General features: G+C 39.0%; 1 protein-coding gene across 2 annotated transcripts; it reads right to left on the bottom strand.

Annotated features, from left to right (window-relative positions):
* Nucleotides 1-8,050: 8,050 nt before the first annotated feature.
* rlim (ring finger protein, LIM domain interacting) lies at nt 8,051-14,401 on the bottom strand. Of its 2 annotated transcripts, XM_087798956.1 has the most exons (5): nt 14,284-14,401; nt 13,184-13,413; nt 11,577-11,681; nt 11,220-11,341; nt 8,051-11,141 (listed from the first exon to the last, which is right to left on the bottom strand). In XM_087798956.1, the coding sequence occupies exons 2-5, from the start codon at nt 13,350-13,352 to the stop codon at nt 9,624-9,626; spliced, it is 1,914 nt and encodes a 637-aa protein (XP_087655082.1). In that variant the 5' UTR covers nt 13,353-13,413; nt 14,284-14,401; the 3' UTR covers nt 8,051-9,623. The 2 variants fall into 2 exon arrangements, with proteins under 2 accessions (XP_087655082.1, XP_087655081.1); XM_087798955.1 differs by having other exon boundaries at nt 8,051-11,341.
* Nucleotides 14,402-20,680: the final 6,279 nt, after the last annotated feature.

Below are 20,680 nucleotides of genomic sequence, written 5' to 3'. Positions count from 1 at the left end.
TTTGCGGCCAAAAACTGAACTGTTTGACCCGAACACACCACCCTGATGGGTGAGATCAATCCGCGCAGGTCCTAGTGCCCGCCACACCATGTTGTTGTTTTTTTTAAAACATCTAGTCAAAATGTGTTTTTTTTTCCTTACTCTGTTTAAAGTTTTAAACATTTCCTTAAATAATTATTCAATAATAAATGCCTTTCCAGGGTGTCCCAGGCTCTCGTTGAATGAACGTTTGCATCAGTTCTGGTGTTTTGAACTTAAACTTTCATTTTAGTTCTGCATCATAAAAGAAAACACTTCTATAGTTTAATAAACAACAAAACGGATCCATAAAATCAATTTTAGTTATTATTCTATTGATAACAGTTGCTGTTCTAATAAAAAAATGTTTTCGGGAAAAAAAAAGAATCTTCTAAACCAGGGGTGTCAAACTGGTCCAGAAAAGGGCCGAGACGGTGCAGGTTTTTGTTCCAACCAGTCAAGCACACATGAGTTAACCAATCAGGTGTCGGCTTAAACAAGCAACACCTGACTGACAATTAATTGATTACTGTCTTCAGACGCCTGATTGGTTCAACTTTATGTGCTTGACTGGTTGGAACAAAAACCTACACCACCCTGGACCGGTTTGACACATGTGTTCTAAACTATGGAATGAAAAATCTAAAGTTTGGACAAAAAAAGATGTCGCGTCAAAAGTTTCATGCAGCGGCTGGTTGTGACTCACCTCCCCGGGCGAGCAGGAGGACCAGGAGTCCGGCGAGAGCAGAGACGAGCGTCCGTACAGCCATGCTTGTGTCCGGGCGTGAAGAGACTGAAGAACCTCCTGCACCGACGGAGCAGCAGCTGGAGCAGGAGGAGGTCCACGCTGTAAAAGATTAACATGGCGACCCTTCAACCTGAGACGTTCAGAGACCTCCTAGAAACATCAGACTTGTTTTCCCTTTAGTTTAACACCCCAGTTTTTTTTAAAACAAACTTATAGAATTCTCTTTTAATACGTTTTTGAACTTAAAAAGTGAGAAGGGAAGGACCTCAAAAGGTGATGGGGATGTTGTTTTTTACAGATAAACTGAAAAATGTCTTTAAACATCTTCTTTTATCTCGTCAACAATCTAATAAATAAGTTTATAAATAGGTACAATGGTCCTTCTATGAAAACCCTTGTCCAGTTATTTTTTAAGCTTATTAAATTGAGTTTAAAAGTATTTTTAAAGGATCAAAACGTGTATAATGTGAATTTCTGTCATTGTAAATATTGTTACAAAATTGTAAAACAAATGTAATACAATGCTATTAAGTCTTGATAAGCCAGTGGTTCGTAATAATGAAGGTTTATTTCAGACCTGAAGTTTTACACAACATTCACATGTCTTTTTTACAAACACACTGTGCAACACTTGCAGATGCCAAGTTGACAAGTTGTGATCTGTTGTAACTGAAAGTGTTTTTAAAATGACAAAATTCAACAGTAATGGGAAGTAAGGTAAGGTAAGATAAGTTAAATTTTATTGATTCCTCAGAAGGTCTCCTTTGGGAAATTGTTTTTTTTCTAATAGCCACAGCAAATACAGCAATTTTTCATAAAAAATAAATCAAAAATAAAATAAGAACAAGAACAAAGAGAAATAAAGAGAAAGAACAAGATGGTACAATCTAAGTCTAAAGATAAAGATAAAGAACATAGATCAAAGAAAAATACATATAAAAATATAAAAATAAAAATAAAAGACAATGGCTACAAAGACTAACATAGAACAGAACATCCAGATACTTTCACGCCACTCCTGCCCCTGAACTCAGAATTGTACAATTTAATAGCCCGAGGAATGAATGAGTCCTTGAGTCTATTTGTTTTGCACCTGGGAAGGAGCATTCGTGCTCTCATTCTGCTGAAGTGAAGCGTTTACAGTTGTCATTCTGAGGTGAAAATAGCCATAAAAAAAAACTTAATTCTCATGTTCTCATTTAATAATGAACTTCTAAATTGTAATAATGTATTGAGGACATTTTATGACAATATTCGAAAATAAATCTATGCTTTATGTATCAAATGAATTGTTTACATTACAGAGGTGTTAAAAAACAATATTACATTATTTATTAACTTATTTATGAAGGTCAATGAATGAATGCACCTCAGTCTATAAAAATAAAAAATAAATGTATATATTATCGCAGATCAGTCTAAATAAATGTATATATTATCGCAGATCAGATCTATAGATCAGTATTAGTATTAATAGATGTTGTGAGATGTAGGAAATGCTTCAAGCAAGCATGTTTTTTATACGTAGCCTTTTATACATGTGTGTGTATGTGTGTGTGTGTGTGTGTATTTATATAGAGGTAAAGATACATTCATGTTTATATGAATAATGAGAGCTGCCTCACAATAAAAAAAGATACATTATTTTTATTGTATACATAAAATGCATTGATAAATATATAAATAATGTACAATTGTGTGTTTTTATTGTGACACGGGTGTCATTTGTCATATAAACATGAATGTATCTTTACCACTATTTAGTTTATAGCTGGTATTTATAACTTTGTCTTGTTTGTTGTTGCCTGGGAATCACAATACTTGCTTCCTCATCGTTCCTAAATAAAGGTTCAACAACACTGAAACTGTTATGGTGATAAGAACCTGAGATCTAAGCTGTAATTGTGATCTAAGTGTGTTTAAAAACTTGTGACTGTCGCCTTTAGCTCATGAACAGATTCCACAGTTATTGTTATAAGAATTTAAGTGATCAGAATGTTTGTCCCTCACAAGTCGGTGCCTCGTGACTGATAAAACTTGTACATCATTACTCATTAAACTTGTACATCATTACTGATACAACTTGTGCATCATGGCTGATGAAACCACATACCATGACGTTTAACCCACAAACTGTAGATGGTTCTTGTCTTGCTCCTGCTAACCGAAGGTCAACCCCCGCCAGCGTGTGTGCCCTCTCTAAACAACGTTCATCGTATCTGTAAACCTATTCCAGCCTGGTTGTGGCTGATGTAGCTGTGAAAGGAAATAAAAAGCGTGAGGGAGATGCAGATCGTTGGTTGTCACTGAGATTGTTTGAGCGCGGTCTCTACGGTCTGAGTGTCTCCCCTCGCGAGTAACAAATTTCGACTCTGGTTGTTTTCACTCTGTCCAGGCATCGAGAACTTCACTAATTGTAATCCATGCGTTTGTTTCTTCTCGTCTGGACTATTGTAACAGTTTGTTTTCATGTCTTAACAAGAAGGAGCTGTCTCGTCTGCAGTTGATTCAGAACTCTGCAGCGAGAATTCTGACCCGCTCAAGTAGGAGAACTCACATTTCTCCGATCCTTAAAACTCTTCACTGGCTTCCAGTTTCTTTCAGGATCAACTTTAAAATTCTGGTTCTTACTTTCAGAGCTATTCATGGTCAGGCTCCTCCTTACATCACTGATCTGATCCAGCCTTACACCCCAGCTCGGGCTCTGAGGTCTGTGGATCAGAATCTACTTATGGTTCCTCGCACACGGCTCAGGACCAGAGGAGAGAAATCTTTTCAGGCTGTTGCTCCTAAGCTTTGGAACGATCTTCCTCTCTCTTTGCGCTTGATGGAGTCTACTGACTCCTTTAAGAAACATCTTAAGACGTTTCTATTTGTTCAGGCTTTTCCTTGAATTTCTCGAACTCCTGTATTCTCTGTGTTGTCTTGATCTTTGAAGTATGTACTGTTTTGAGTATTGTTTTGATTGTTAAAGCGCTTTGTGACCCTGGTCTCGAAAAGCGCTATATAAATAAATATTACTTACTTACTTACTTACTAATTCTCCTAACAGTTATTTGAGCAGATATTCGTGTTTGGCCTCGCGGTGTCTGCTCGGCTACCGCAGTAGTTTCATCTCGACATGATCTGATCCGTCGTCACCCATCACGGGCTGTGAACTTGGAAGAGGATGAAAGAAAGTCGCTGATCTCCAACCTTTTCCTGACAGAAAAACCTGAGCATGTGTTCGCCTTCCAACTGGAGTCATTCCAGCTTTTTTTCCAAATCATGCTCCAGCAGCTTGTGAAGAAGAGCAGTTGGTCCATCTCAATTCAAGTTTAACAGCATCTCATCTTTGGATTTTTCAGAACAACTGTTCGAGAAATAACTGATGAGGCTTTTGACCTAAAGGGTTAAAGATTGTTGGCCAAAATGTTCCGTGTTATTCCCCAAAATAGAGTGTTGGTAACGTGCTCGTGAGCTGAGCTGAGAGGGAGAACCTCTGCTCTCACTGAGGGTCACAAGCTTTGAGCTGAAAGACACACGATCATGAATACAATCGTGAATACTATATATACTAACTCAGCCTTAACTTACAAGATAGTTAGTAGAAAGATAGTATATATAGTGTACGAATGATAGTATAAATGGAAGGATGGATAGATAGATAGATGATAAACTTGACCCCACTTTGATATTGCTATAAACTATATCTTCAATACAGTCGTTTCTCACCATATCGTTGTTTCGCAGATTTTTCTTTTGCACACAGTACTACATATCTAAATATATTCTACACTACTCTAAAGTTTCTGACATTTTTTAACTACATAACCACAGAACTCAGCTGGAGGCAGCAATCACACCCACCTTACTTACTGAGCCAAAAACACAGTGAATTTTTATGATGCCTTTCTACAAACTGCTTTTATTTAGTGACTGTTGATTGGTCGCTGCTAGGGGTGTGTATTGCCAAGAATCTGGCGATACGATACGCATCACAATACAGGGGAACCAATATTGGGATACTGTTGGAACAAGAATATATTTGAAGTATTGTCGAGTACTTGACTCTGGTGTTGCAGAATTTACAGACCACATAATTTGTTTTGAAACCAAAATGTGTCCATAATTCAACTTCAAAATCTGCTGGAGTCGACTGTATCCTCTCGTCCTCAGTCATAGAGGAGATGTCGTGGGATTTCAATTTTCATTAGGCTGTGAAGGAAGTAATGACTGCTGCCATCTAGCGGCCGGAAGTTTAATTTCAACCCAAAAATGTGTGAATACTTGCATGTTAATTGTAAATAAATGTAAATAAAAAAAAAAATGTTTTATTTTAAACACACATTATTGAATGATAAACCATAAAGGAACTATGGTAACACATTAAACAGGACATCACGTCTTTGGTTTTGTTTGATTTCATTGAACTACTCTCAAGTTTCATTCATGGTGTGTTATTTTAGTGAAAGTCAGGCAAACTAAAACAATTCCAGCTCCGGTTTAAGTCAGCAGACTGTTAAACAGATACGATTGATGCTCCGTTATGCTTTCCTTTTTAAAACCATCCGTGGGCATCTGCTCCTCAAGATATGAGCCGCTGCAGTATTTAGATGGAAATACTCCAGCGTTGCTGATAAAATAACATGAACTCTGTGATGTTGTGTTCATGTACATCACATGATCGTCTGTGTGTCGCATGATTGGTCGAAAGTTCTATCAAGTAGCTTGGTAATAATGAAATACTCACTCCCGGTACTCCTGTTTCCTCCCACAGTCTAAAAACATACAGAGGTTGATTGAGAAATTGGGAAATTGTCCGTAGGTATGAGAGTGTGTGTGTGAATGGTTATCTGTCTTTGTGTGCCAAAGACCAGGGGTGGGCAAACTTTTTGACTCGCGGGCCAGGAGTATTTGGATGGAGTGTTTGGGCCGGATATACTAAAGCATTACATGTAGTATGTGCAAACCTCATAGCACAGTAAGAACACTACAACCCAATTTATTAACTATCTTTCAAATGTGAAAAATAGCCCTTATCAGTTAATAAGTTTGTCTCAAGGAATATGCAATATATGGCGTTTACATACTATTTTGCATGATACTGGGAGGAGGAAATGTAAATAGATTAAAATAGCATACGCACTGTGATTTATCAAGATTGCATCTGTTTTTAATAAGTTTCAATCGAAGGTGCAAAGCTAAAGAAATCAACATTTAATGAAATCACTTTCAACATTCAAAACATATTATTACACAACGATATACTTGAGCTCAATAATATCTACTTGTGTTAAACCCCGCAAAATCATGGATGGATTGTCCTGACTGTGATGTTATGAGCATAATAACATGTGAACTCCATTACCCAGCATGCCACAGCAGTGAGGTGCATGCTGGAAGCCCCGCCTGCTGGTCTGTGGTGGATAGCCATGCAGGTAGCACGTGAATGGTTACAGGTTAATAAAGAATCAGGTTTCTATTAACAAACCAGGTATCACGCCTCGTCTTCTTATTGAAGCTTGACCGAAGACAACACACTGACCGCGCGCTCTACAAACTCGCCATGGACGCCCTCACCTTCACGCGCAAACAGTACACGTGTATCTTTGCCAAGCACAGACATAGGATGTATTAAATATCCTTCCAAACGCACCTCCAAACTTTCCACATGCATTTTTTCATAACACAGCAGAAAAACTCACCAATTTCAGTGGGAACAGTGTTGTTGGTCTCCCTTTTTTGCCAGTGCATCAAAGTCTGGAGTGAGTTTTGTTGTGGCAATTCTCAGGACAGATCTGAGGTGTTGGTCTGTTGACTTGGATCTGTGCAGGTCGTCCAGTGATTTGCAGTATTTCTTCGCCTCTTTCTGCACGGCTAGAGTGGGAACATGTGCGAAAGATTTGTTTGACATTTGCCTGGAGAATAAAACCAGCTTGGATTTGAAGGCTCTCACATTTGTGTACATGTCGTGCACAAACTGATCTTTCCCCTGTAGCTTCACGTTCAGCTCATTCATGTGTGAAAATATGTCCACAGCAAACGCAAAGCCAGTTTGTGTCGCTCAGCTCGGGGAATTCGTCGGATTTCCCCATTAACTCCAGAAATGAGCGAATCTCCTCTTTGAGCTCCCAGACTCGTTGAAACACTTTCCCCAAACTTTAACAGCGGACGCGAGAGTGGTAAAGTAGGTCCTGGTGCCATGGCGCCATCTATTGGGGAACGTGGGCATTGCAGGGAAAGGGGAAAATGAAGGTTTTTACTATAATTTGGACAAATTCGGCGGGCCGGATTAAAAAGCCTAACGGGCCGTAGTTTGCCCATGTCTGATCTAATGTAATACTTCTATGGTCATTGACACAAACAACAATTACAATGTATTATTATTATTAATAATAATATACAATGCTGAAAGCATTTTTTCCAAATGGATTTAAATCTTTTTTTTTACAATTATTATGCGACACTAATAATGTCACAACGCTGTGTAATAAGTAATAAATAATAAAGTTTAAAAAAACAAACAAGATATATTGTAGTTACAAAGAACAAACCAATCATATTTATATTTTTACCAGAAACATTTCTGAATGTGATTCATTGTCTGCAAGTTATTATGCGAGTATCATATTTTTTGTGTGTGAAAATGTGTTTAAGAACAAAGTGAAAAAAAAAACACAAAAACTACTAGAAAACATTAAATAAAATGTATTATTATTGTGAAAATAATACAATTCTGACAGCAATGTGTAGTTTGCCTTCTAAAAATTGAAACAAAAATATGCATGTCTATGAAAAATCGAATAAAAATTAAGTGAAAGACAAAATTCCAAACTGGATGAATGTGTTGTCGTTTCAGAAAAAACATACAATTTATAAATAATACAATAGGATTCTTGTTCTACATTTCGTTGTGAAGCTCGTTATTTTCTGTGTGAGAAATCGTATTAAATGAAAATAAAATCTATATTCAAAAGATTTTCAAAAGACATTTAAAAATATTTCAACTTCTTTATACATTTGATTAAATGTACTTTTTAAAGGCAGAAATATTGGATTTCAACTCTTTCTTAATGAAAAACATAAGATTGTGATAAAAGATTGATTCAAATGACAAAAATCAAACATTTCATTTAAATAAGTTAAATGGGAATTTTAAACTAAAGACCCTTTAAGAACGTGACGCTTTCATCGTATAATTAACTCATCCCACCGTGACCTTCGTACCTTCGCTGGTGTTTTAACTCATCAGTAGAACTTAACTTGAAGTTAGAAAACACACTTCGTCTTACATATTGGACGTTTGTAGCATAACAACTTGTTTATTAATTCAGCGGTTAGTTTCATTTCAAACACCCGGGCCACAGACTGTACCGGGCGGCACACAGAACAAGGCCCAAACTAATAACGCATGGCCCAAGAGGGAACATACAATCAATCACATATTGATGGTATTAAACAATGACATAAAATCTTGCATTTAAACTACTTCCCACAGAGGGAAGTATAACTGTGGCAAAGACATCGAACAGTGGAACGGCGGCGGGAAAAGGTCATCATCACTGTGGCGCCGCGTTCTCTCCGTGGAGATTCCTTTTAACATCGCGATTTAAAAAAAGAAAAATCCTACAGACCTCAAAATAAAATGTTCTTCAACACTTTAGTATTTTATAGTCTTCATTTTAAGATCTTTATTTTAACAATAGTATACAGATATAACACGGTTTGTATTTGCCCATTTTTCTCTTCTGCATGTATTGCACACTGAGCGGAACGACTGCGCTTAAGGCAGAGGGGAGTCGACTCGCCGACGGGCGGCTCGACCTGGACCCGGAGAGCGTTGGTGCTTCACAGACTTGGCATGATACCGGGGGAACTCTCCGTCCACAACAGAAACAGTGGTATGTACATTCATCGCGTGTAGCTGTTCCAAACAAAGGTTGTTGTTTTTTTTTTTTCGGCAAATGGTGTGACACTCGACTGCATTTCAACAAAGTCCACTCGAGGAATATGTGAAGAAAAAACTTAAATTATCCAAAACAATATCAAACACTGCTAGAGGGAGAATTAAAAAGTCGTAATTAGAAATGAAGACAAAAAGGCATTGTTGAACATTAAAAATTAAATATTCTAGAACAAGGGGGAGAAGCAGCAACGTGGGTTAACAGTTTGTATTGCCCGTTAGTAAGTTACACTGGCATGCCCAAATGTACATAAAACATTGTGTTAAATCACGCCTAATTCTCGGCTCTTCGGGGTGAGAGACTAAAGTTACCAAATTCTAGCATCTTTGTGAATGTATAAATAAAAACAAAATACTTTAAACTCATGATACATGTAGTTTTTTAAATGGAAGTAAAGAACCGATTGGAGCTTAAATAACATGACGGGAGACGGAATTTGTTAATGACTAGACTTGAGGATGCAGAGTCTACATCCTACACTGAGATCATTTACATTTCAAAACCAAATTGATCGTTACAAAGTATATTTGAGAGATTTATACAAGCTTATTTACAGCTAATACTCAGGAAACTGCACTGATGCTCCCCATCAGGTCTCGGTGAGGTGTTTTGTAACTCGGGGGCCGGGGTCCGGTGTGTTGAATAATGATGATGATTTCGGATGAAGTGCTGTTATGTGCACGTCTTGACCCATTTGCACCAGAAAACATGGTCATATTTGGTCGCTCCAAAACAGCATGCACTTCCTGTGTCTAACTTTGGACTTCTGTAAGACTTGTGTTGAGAGAGGGAGGCTGTGGCTAATGTGCGGGGACCCGATCCTGTGAAAACACCAGGACGAACTCACCAATGGGCAATAAAAATAAGAAAACGTCTCCTCGAAAGCCTCATGATTGAGACACTTGGGGAACCTACACCACGCTCTCTCGGTTGGCGGACACCAGCACCGCTCTACGACAGATCGGGCACGTAGAGTTCTCAGAAAGCCAGCGGTCGATGCAGTGCACGTGGTACTCGTGAGAGCAGGGGAGCTTGCGTAACTTGTTCCCCTCTGCGTACTCGGTGATGCACACGCTGCACGTCTTCATGGCATCGTTTTCACCGAAGTTGCGCATGGAGAGGTTGTCGATCTGCTCTTTGGTGAGCCCTTGAGGCTGGTCGTCGTCGTCGTCGTTGAGGAGGAAGAAGTGGGCCAGGCGGAGGAAGGGCAGCGAGCTGGGCTCCTCCAGGTTGATGGGGGGTCTGGGCCGGGGTCTGAAACCTGCCGAAGGGGGCGCCGTGGCCAGGGTCTCGTCCACGTCGGCTTCAAGTGTCCTCGCCCTGACGCCGGCGGCAGCGGCGGCGGCCGCAGCGGCAGCAGCCGCCACGGCGGCGGTGGCGGCGGTGGCAGCCGCGGGCGGCTCTTCCGTGTCCGCGGCGGGGTTTGCGCCGGCGGCGTCTTGGTTATTGAGGGCTTCGGCCAAATCTGCCGGCGTGCTTGCTCCGCGGTTTGAATCTGTTGAATCAGAGTCCGAATCCATGAGGTAGCCGAGCTCGCCGAAACCCGTCATGATTTGCCGAATCATGGACTGGAGAGCCATCGAGGTGGCCTCTCCCAAACCTGCGTCGGAGATCCTTCGGATTGGAATGCGGATTGTACTGACATAGGTCCTTACACCGGCACGCTCGGAGCGTGAGAAAGTCCTACGAAAGCCACCGCGCTCGCTTTCATAAAGAAATGTGTTGTTTGAGTTCTGAGAGCGTGAGCGGGTACGACTGGCTATGCTGTCCCTTTGCCGATACTCCCCGGGGCGCACGCGACGTACCTGGAGATCCAGCATGATTGTAGGAGGCCTTCGACCAGCTGCGCCTCCTTCTGCACCTGTACCGTCTCCCTCCGCACCGGTCGCATCTCCTTCCTGAGATGCGGCATTCTGGGTCTCTGGGGTAGACTCTGCTCCTGGCCCGGAAGGCTGAGCATCGCTTTCAACAGTGCTTTGTCTAGACAGAACATGTTGTCGAGTCCGAGAGCTTCCCTCCACCTGAGGCACAGGGGACGGGCTGGTCTCCATAGTCGGGGCGGGAACGCTTTGAACAAAACTTGGAATACGTAGCTCCTGCAGTGGATCACGGGTGAGCGGGGAACGACTGCGTGCTGTGCGGGCCCTGGTTCGCCGCACTTCTGGACTTCGGCTACGGGCTCTCCTTTGTCCTCTCCGCGGGGGGGAGAGCGTTGGCTGCACTGGAATCAGAGAAGGTGGACTGGGGGGCTCTTCTTCAATCTCCTGTGAAACCACTTCTTCGATTTCTGGCTCTGGCTCCACAATGACCGCCACCTCTTCCACGACCGGCTCCTCCAACACCTCCGGCTCCATCGGGACTGCTGGTTCGGTGTTTGCCGGCTCCGTTGACCCCCCTTGAGATTCCTGCTCCCTTTCAGCCGCCGCCTGCTGTTCAGCCAAGTTCCGGTTAACACTGATCTCTAAGCTGAAGCGGAAATCTCCACTGTTGGGGTTTGTCTGACTCACTGCACGCCACGACTGATTGCCTCGGTGACCAGTCCTGGTTGTGTTTCCGGTGCGCCGTACAGTGTTTAACCAGTCCAACAGGCTGTCTCCGTTAGCAGGCTCCTCGGAACTTTCTGGTTGTTCTGAAATGCAGATAATTTCATTTTAAACAACCACATCCTGTTTTAATTGGGGGTGTGTATTGTCAAGAATCTAGCGATACGATACGCATCATGACAACATCTTGTGATAATGTAGGAACAAGGATATATTTGTAGTATTGTCGAGTACTTTATTTGTTTTAAAACGAAAATGTATACATAAAAGAACTGTGATAAAAAAATTAAATCAAGGCAATTAGGAAAAAAGCAAAGTTACCAGTGGATTCTTCTCCACTCTCAGCCCTGGGTGGGTTGGTCTGCTGCTCTGGTGCGTCCTTGATTTGTTGAAGTCGACTTAAGAGCTCATCTTCTGTCACCTCGCCTGAAAACATTAACCCACAATAAATAGTGAGCAAAAGGGTTTATCCATGAAAAGTACACGTTGTTCCCACCAGCTCAGAGAAACTTATCTTACCTCACCATTTTGAACCAAACTATACAAGCTCTTTTAGCCGAGGCCAAACCTTTTAAATAGAGTATTGTGACAATTCTGACAAGATACAAAAGAAATCAAATAACATTTTTTTTCCCCAGACAAGTCCTGAAAGAAAACGTGTTACATTGACACAAGAAAAGGGATTGAACAAAGGAAACACAGACAACCAGGGAACAGAGTCAAGGGAGGTCAATGCAACCTGTGCATGGATGTATGCCAGCAAACTATAGACATATCTCTATAGATTTATTGTAGTTTTGTCTTTAAGAAACCCAAGTTCAGTGCTAGGTGGGACTAGATCCAAGACTCAAGGCTTTCACTTAAAGTAAACCTGTTGTCTGTTTACACTTGTCTACCATTGATCCACTAGACAATGTAAGTAAGTAAGTAAGTAAGTATTATTTGTAGAGCACTTTTCTAGACCAGAGTCACAAAGCGCTTAAACAATCAAAACAAAACCCTTTTTAAACCACCAACCATAACAAAAAATTATATTTTGAATTAAAAAAAATCAGAGGCAACCAATTGTTCTTATATATACACAAACTATTTATCATAGTGACATAGTGAATCGTGTGACCAATTTTCTTAGCACCCAATGAATGTCATTTGAAAATGAATGCATTATGTTTAGTGTAAGATGCTACAAATTACAAAAACCTTAACGAGATGCAATAAATAACGTTTTGCTTTTTAAAGCAACAGGACAAAAACCTCGACACTTACCAGGGCATGCCACTGTCCACCCAATGCCCTCTGCTCGCAGCTCCCTCCACTAAAAGACGCTCCAAACATAATCTCCTTTCCACTGTCCTGGGACAGAAACGGATGGTGTATCTTCAGTAGCGTGAAGGCTTGTGCACACTTTAACACAGTGACTTATCTGAGACGACCACTGGTTTCAGCCACAGGATGGAGCATGTGGAGCCAACACCTCCATTATAATGGCGTCACTAAATGCTACGTTTTGGCTCCATCGTAAAAAAGAAATCTCATCGAAATCTCAAATCAATCAGTGACTCCTTTTTGTACACCTTAGCTTCTTTCATGTTTATTCTTGATAAAATGTTTGTTGAAGTGCAGAAAAATACAGAAGTCTATGGATCAACTATTTTGTCAGGATACATAAATATTAGAATGTGGAATCAATTGGATTAAGACATGTAATTGAAAAAGACAGAAAAGAACAGAAGAAACTTACTAGTATAATGTGCCTTTTTACTAAATAAAAACATATGGCATATGTTACCTCAAAGAGTACTTCATAAAGCTTTTGGTATAACTTAAAATGATAGTGGCATAAAAAACTTAAAATGCCAAAGCCTTATTTTAGTTTCATATGGCACATATTTTGTCCGCAATAATAATCGACGATTCAAAGGCCTCACCTGGGGTTCCCAACAGATTATTGTCCCTCATGAGACGATAGTCCTCATCGCTGAGATTGTTGACGAACTGGTAAAAGGCTTCCTCTCTGTCCAGACGGTCCAGTTGCCTCCTGCGTTGAGAGGCTAGCTGGTCACTGCCGCTCTGCTCTGAGCTGTCAGACCCTTCCATTGACCCGGAAGGAACCCACGAATATGGCAATGGGTCTCCAAACTTCTACGAGATCAAGTGGCTGAGGCAAAACACAAATGATTATTAACATGGACAACTTGTATTACCAGTATTGTAAACACAGCATATGTAAAAGCAGATTAGTTATACATTGGCATGTTTATACAAGTTCATACACGAGCAAAAGTGATAAAGAATATGTGAACTCAGTGTTGGTTTCATTGTGACTTACTGTGATTTGTGATGTTACTTTTGGCTTCGTGGATGGATGTAAAGATATGGCTAGGAATATTTTGCAATAATATTTATATAAATGGATTTCTTAAACGATTGTTATATTTGTGAACTAATGGGTGAGATCACCATTTTGTGTTAGTGTAACGAGATATTAAAATGATGCCTAGTCAACATAAAAACAAAATGGCATCATCACCTTTTGCTACCTACTAGCATTGTTTCTGTTCAACAACATTAAGCGACGGAATGTTTCCGATAACATCCGTCGAGATGTCTCCGTACGAGTGTAACACTTTTGTCTCAAACCAGCGGGCACAGCACGTGTGTTTAACAAACAAATGACAGAGAAATAAGGGGTGAAGTTCAGTGACGCTAAATGCTAGGGAGCTAACTAGCTTAGTAGCTAACGAGTGTTTCACGTTAACGTGTTGTTAACCGAGCTTAGATACACACAATCCTTCTGTCAGTGCGTGGCCATGGCATGTTGTATAAACTCGTGAAGTCTTCATTGATGTTATGTGAAGCAAAGTGTTTAAATGAGCATTTCTACCGATGTCCGAATAACTGCAAGCTAACTGAGCGAACAACGTCAACCAATGACGTTGTCAGTCAGAACCAGAGCAAACAGGAACACATTAAGTTGAAGGCAGCAACAGTCGCTCGAATTTTTCCCCGTTCATGTCTGATGCGTTACCTTTGATAGGAAACGAAGTATAAACGCCGAGTGTCCCGGTTGTTCTTTAAATAATCTCTGATAAACAGGAGTCCATTTTCTTTCTTAGAGGAATGCTACAAAGATCTTCCGGAAATGACGAGGGTAAACTTTCCCTGGGATGCGCCTCACAGGCGGACGGGAACCACTGCGCGCGCATGTGCGTTCGTGTGTATGTGCGGGTGAGCGAGCGAGCGCGCCTGCGAGACCGCACCGAGGAGCGTCAATGCTGCCGGTAACATGAGCGTCATTTAAAGGTGTTTGTTGTGAACAGGACGTTCGCTAACACTGTAGTACAGATCATTCTAGGAATAATAATAGTGTAGTAAACGTTGTTTTTATTTTCAGACACGCTTTCACCTTAACTCCTTTCGAAGTGTTTCGTTTTAAAATGATTCATTTTTATTTAAAGGCTCATTAAAGTATGTTGTTGATACATACCGACTATACGTTATGTATTAAATAAACTGGTTATTTTTTATGTATTTATTCGATATCAAAGAAATTGTCGATAGAACATAGAAACGTTTAAGCCAAAGTGAAACCTACAACCTTTGTCTGGCGCAAACAGTGACATCTAGTGGTGTAGATTGGGCATATATCTGGCTTTAAAAAATGGCGTTAAACCAACCAAATACAGTCATTTTTTATTAAAATATGAGTAGTGACAGCAGTTCACAGAGAGAGATTAAAAATACAAACACAAATCATAACAAAAACAATAATACATTAATAAATAATAATTTAAAACATATTAATAGTGTATTATTTAATAGTTACATAAATAACAATAATGAATAATGTAATGGGTGAAAATCCCATGTAGAAGTTCTGAGCCTGATTTAATCTTCATTTCTGCAAACCAATTCACATCAGGTCAGCCTTGGTCACGGCCTTTTTTCGGAACCTTGGCAATGAGAGAACAGCACAAACACATATTTCATAAATCCAGATGCCAGCCCTGGTGTTTCCACTTATATTTATTCATGTATTCAGAAGAAAAAAAGTCGAATAAAAACAAGGATGTAGGCTGATAAAAATCGGGGATTTCTTCAGGGGATGTTGAATGAAGCATCTATCTGGTGCTGAACCACACATTAAAAAAAACATTGTAGCTCAAAAGATCAAATTAAATTATGAACTGATATCCCATCCGCCATCATTAAAACATAGAACTGGCTCATTTTCTAAAATTGCTGAACGAGTCACAGAAACACTGCATCAGTCTTGATGTAATAGCAGTTTTATTCAACGTAACATCCGTAATATCAGTCCATTGTTCATTTGAAATCCTTGCTGTCGCCCTCTAGTGGCTGAACCTATGATTCGCAAAATGTTCTTTCTACCGAATATAGTGGACACAAAGTCATCGTGTATGTTTGCTTTAATTATTGTCTGGGTGGACAATCCTGTTCATTCACAAAGATTCAGATTAGATCGCTGTCGATATGCTGTTTTTATTTAATTGTCTGGTTCAGAAGAAAAACACAATATATTGACCTTTTAAGTATATATTTTATTTAGTATTGTTTTGATTGTTTAAGAGATTTGTGACCCTGGTCTGGAAAAGCACTATACAAATATAAATTACTTATTTACTTACTTACTTACAATAAAACAATAGCATAAATCGCAAATAATGGCTACTTAAATAAGCAACACTTATTCGAGAGTAGTTATTAAAAGTATATAGAATAAAAATAATGATTTAAGAGTTCATAGAATAAAAAACATTACATTATTATCACACTCGTTTATTAGGACATTCCAAACTATAAATATAATTTTAGTTTTTTTGCCATTTGCATTTTTAAAATGTGAATGCGAATTTTCAAGCATATAGTTGTTCTATATATCTATACAATTATCTTTCCCATCTTATGCAGGTAGCTGGAGGTGACCCCTAGTGCGACAGTCAGGTTCACATCTGTATGTTTTTTAGACTGTGGGAGGAAACCAGAGTGCCTGGAGGAACGTCATACAACCACAGGTTGAATGATGCTGCCTCACTTTAAACCCGGAGTTTAACCTTCTGGATGTGACACATTAACCACCGTCTTAAATGACATTAATAACATGTGAAAGTTCAAGTACTTTTTCATATTGAGTTTGCTTTTCTAGAGATCAAAAATATTCTAATCGCACCAATTACATATGTTTAATGTGAGTAAGTAAGTAAGTAAAGGTTATCTGTAAAGCGCCTTTCTAGACCAGGGTCACAAAGCACTTTAACAATCAAAAACAATACACAGTTAAATTACATGCTTTAAAAGGCCAAGACGTTTCAAGAAGTAAGTGGATCCATCAAACACAGAGGGAGAGGAAGATCGTTCCAAAGCTTAGGAGCAACAGTCTGGAAGGATTTCTCTCCTCTGGTCCTGAACCGTGTGCGAGGAACCATAAGTAGATTCTGATCCACAGACCTCAGAGACCGAGCTGGGGTGTAAGGCTGGATCAGATCACTGATGTAAGGAGGAGCCTGACCATGAATAGATCTGAAAGTAAGAACCAGAATTTTAAAATGGATCCTGAAAGAAACTGGCATCCAGTGAAGAGTTTTAAGGATCAGAGAAATGTGAGTTCTTCTACCAGAGCGGATCAGAATACTCGCTGCAGAGTTTTGTATTAACTGCAGAACAGACAGATCCTTCTTGTTTAGACAGAAAATAAACTGTTACAATAGTCTAAACGAGAAGACACAAACGCATGGATTATAAGATCCAGATCGTGTTGTGACATCAGTTTCCTATATTTAAAGATTTTTCTCAGTTGAAGGAAACAGTTTCTGGTCAGTTTTCTGCAGCGTTGAACTAGAGACAACACCCAGGTTTCTCAGGCTCAGTTTGACAGACCGGCCTAAGGCATCCAAGTCAAGTAATGCAACATTTGTAATCTACCTTGAGGATATATTTGCCTAAATATCCAACCAGCCCCCGAGCCTAGTCTGAATGAATAATAATCCTAATACCAAGAGTAGTGAGAGCGACTAATGAGCAGTGCGCTGATGGCGGCACATGCAGGAATAATGAAGATCTCATTGAACGTATCCACCGAGACGTTCCTGTTATAGTTTGCTTTCTTATCTGTTCTGGGTGACTAAAGACCCAAACAATGTTAATACCACCTGACAATTTAAGAGGCAGACATCACAGGCTGTGTTTATGGTCTCCGACAGTATCTCCGGCTCCAATTAAGCATGCCAGGATGAGTTGCAGCGTGGACCACAGCGGCCCGGCTCAGAGTTATGGATGAGCAGTCACTCCTGCAAAGCCTGACCCTGAGTGCTAATTAGATATGACATTAAAATAACATGAGGCAGACGTGCAGAAATTAAAATGCTTCTCCTCCAAGAGGCTCCCGGACTGACAAACAGCAAAAGACTAATTATTTTTGGTTGAACTCGCACACATTTTTGTAAATGGAGAACGATACATGGAAAAAAAAAGAATTTGGACACTGGTGTGAGAGTGAGAAGAAACTTAAAACTAACACAGTGAATATTACAGGTTCAAATAAGTTCATGTTGGATTCTAAAGTATACATTTCTGACAAGTTATAAACACAAAAAACAAAATGAATAAAAAGAAAATCATCAATTTAATACCTGTTCTATCGATATTTGGGTCTGAAAGGTGCTTTATTTTGAAGAAAGACCGGATTTTCTCTGATATAACATGAGCTTGTGACTCTTAAATCATTAAGACACTTCAATGATCAAGTTTATTCAGGAAATACTTGTGTAAACTCGTAAAAATGCTTGATGACAAGTTATAAACACAAAAAAACAAAAAGAATGAAAAAGAATCACTAATCAAATTTCTGTTCTATCGTTTATTTCGGTCTGAAAGGTTCTTTATTTTGGAAAGAAAAGACAGGATTTTCTCTGATACAACATTATCTTGTGACTCTTAAATCATCAATTCTTTTTTTATCAAGTTAGGAAATACTCGTAAAAATGCTGGCTGAACAAGTTATAAACACAAAAAAAACAAAAAGAATGAAAAAAATCACTAATGTAATTTTGTTCTATCGATTATTATTTCGGTCTGAAAGGTACTTAAAGTTTACTCAGGAAATAAACGTGTAAACTTCTTCTAAAATTCTTGCTGACAATTTATAAACACAATAAAAGCAGTAAAAAATGTATTACATTATTTTATTTTTATGATCTTATTTATTGAAATTGGATTTTAGCTCAAGACTTTCTCAACGTTTAATAATCTTTACCGATTTTTAAAAAATAATTATCTTTGACAAATGAAGGAATGTTTCAAGAATGAGTCACGTTGTGAAAATTAACAGACAAACTTAAAAACATCAATTTTCAGAGTAATTTGTTTATTTTTTGATTTATAGGCAAAAATATAAGCCCCTGCTAATGTAGCGACCGGCGCTAACTTGTCTTTGTCTTCATCTTCGTCCAAAAAACATATTAAAAACATCCAAATACCCCCATTCTGCTTGTCTGTAACGTCCATCTTGTATTGAAGCTTCGACATTGTAAATACTTCAGAAAAATAAACGTGAGAAGTCTTATTTTAAGCTTGTTTTCAGCAGAAGATATCAGGCTATTAGCGCAAATCTTGCGCATGTACACAAACCGAAAGCATCCGCTACAAACAACCTTCAAATATGGACTTATTTAATTTAATACAGGACAATTTCTTGTGTTGAGGCTTCAATACAAGATGGACGTTACAGACAAGTAGTATGGAGGTATTTGGATGTTTTTAAGTTTGTCTTTTTGGATGAAGATGAAGACAAATACAAGTTAGCACCTGTCGCTACATTAGCATGACCTTATATTTTTTCCTATAAATCGAAAAATTAACAAATTACTTCCAACCCTAATTCGACATGAGGGTGAGTAGAAAACAAGTAAAATTTGGGGTTTTGAACAACCTCCTTGAAATACAAAGTGGGGGAGGTCGTTCACCCAGACACAACACAAGGGATACGTTTTACACTGAATCTCCAAATGTCGCTCTGCCCTGGAACCAGTGACCGGCACATAGTCTGAAAACCCTCCGGCCGGTCACAGAAGAAGGCTATCGACACTCAGTCTGGTTCTGCTTGAGGTTTCTGCCTGTTAAAAAAGGACTTCTGCCGCCAGGATGCTTGCTCATCGTGATTCGCCGGGACCTGTTTGTTCTCTTCTCTTATAAAGATTAGCTTAACTCGGTTTTGATTTAGCAGTTTAATTAAAAGTTGAATTGAAATACAGACTATAAATATATAGAACGACTCCCTAGAGTCTCACTAGACTTTAAAAGATGGATTTAGAATGAGATTTAATTTGCACATATGGAAGGGTCGTGGAAAGACAGATAATGTTTCTCGGAGAAGGTTGGAGATCTCTGGAAAAAAAAGAAAAGAGAAGACAATCGATGAAGTGTTAATGAAGACATCGAGATAAAAGGCTGGACCAGGATGATCAAGAGAGTCCCCATAGAGGGACGAGGCCGACACCTGACGGGGGAACACTGAAAGAAAAAAAACACTTCAAATTTCCATTTCTACTCTTCAGTGTCACAGTTGCTTAAATGGAACAGAGGAATTATTTTCAATAAAAAACATGTTTCTATTAGAAAATCTTTTCTTTTTTTTGCCCCAGCGGAAGAAACGATTGAAATGATTGTTTTTTTACGATTTCAAAAGCGAATATATGAGATGAAAGGTGACGGTTGAATTCCTGAAAGAGGTGACGGCGTAAGAGGCTGGAAGAGGCGACAAGAGGAGGAAGAGAGTCCTCCACGGTTTTTCCAATCAGGAAAGAGCAAAGTGTAAAAAACACAACCCAACTCTCTTCAGAAAGCAGCATTCAAAACTGTATTTTAATTTGTATATTTACTCCATAAACATTATTACAAAACTCAGCAAGTTACCAATATTACATTATCACCATACAGGCTTGATCACAAATATTTAAAACCTTTGCAACAGTTACAACAAAAAACAAAATAATACTCAAATAATTTACATGAAAATCTATAAAACAGCAAATTGTTCACAAATTATATTTTTTCCAAGTTTTCTTTTTTTTTCTTTGCTTATTTGTGTTTTTCACAGTAACACAACACTCTCACAACAAGATCATGGTCTTATTACAAAACTTCCAACAAAATGTAAATATTTCTAGTTTTTCTGTTGATACTTTCATATTTTGGTTTTTAAAACCAGAAACTTGTCATTTTATATCCTTTCCACTGCCCACAAAGGCGCATAAAAGGTTAATCACACGCACAAATACTTCACAGCACTTTCTAAGAAAAATATACACTTACAAAATATGTTACAAATTGGCACACAAAAAATATACAAGATTTTGTAGTGTCAAGAGTTCGTTAAGATTCCTTCTGGTAACAACTCTAGACAGTAT

This window comes from Callionymus lyra, chromosome 9 (assembly GCF_982586985.1).
Source record: "Callionymus lyra chromosome 9, fCalLyr1.hap1.1, whole genome shotgun sequence".
Taxonomy (NCBI): Eukaryota; Metazoa; Chordata; class Actinopteri; order Syngnathiformes; family Callionymidae; genus Callionymus; species Callionymus lyra.
This window is presented reverse-complemented; position numbering and strand designations above follow the sequence as displayed.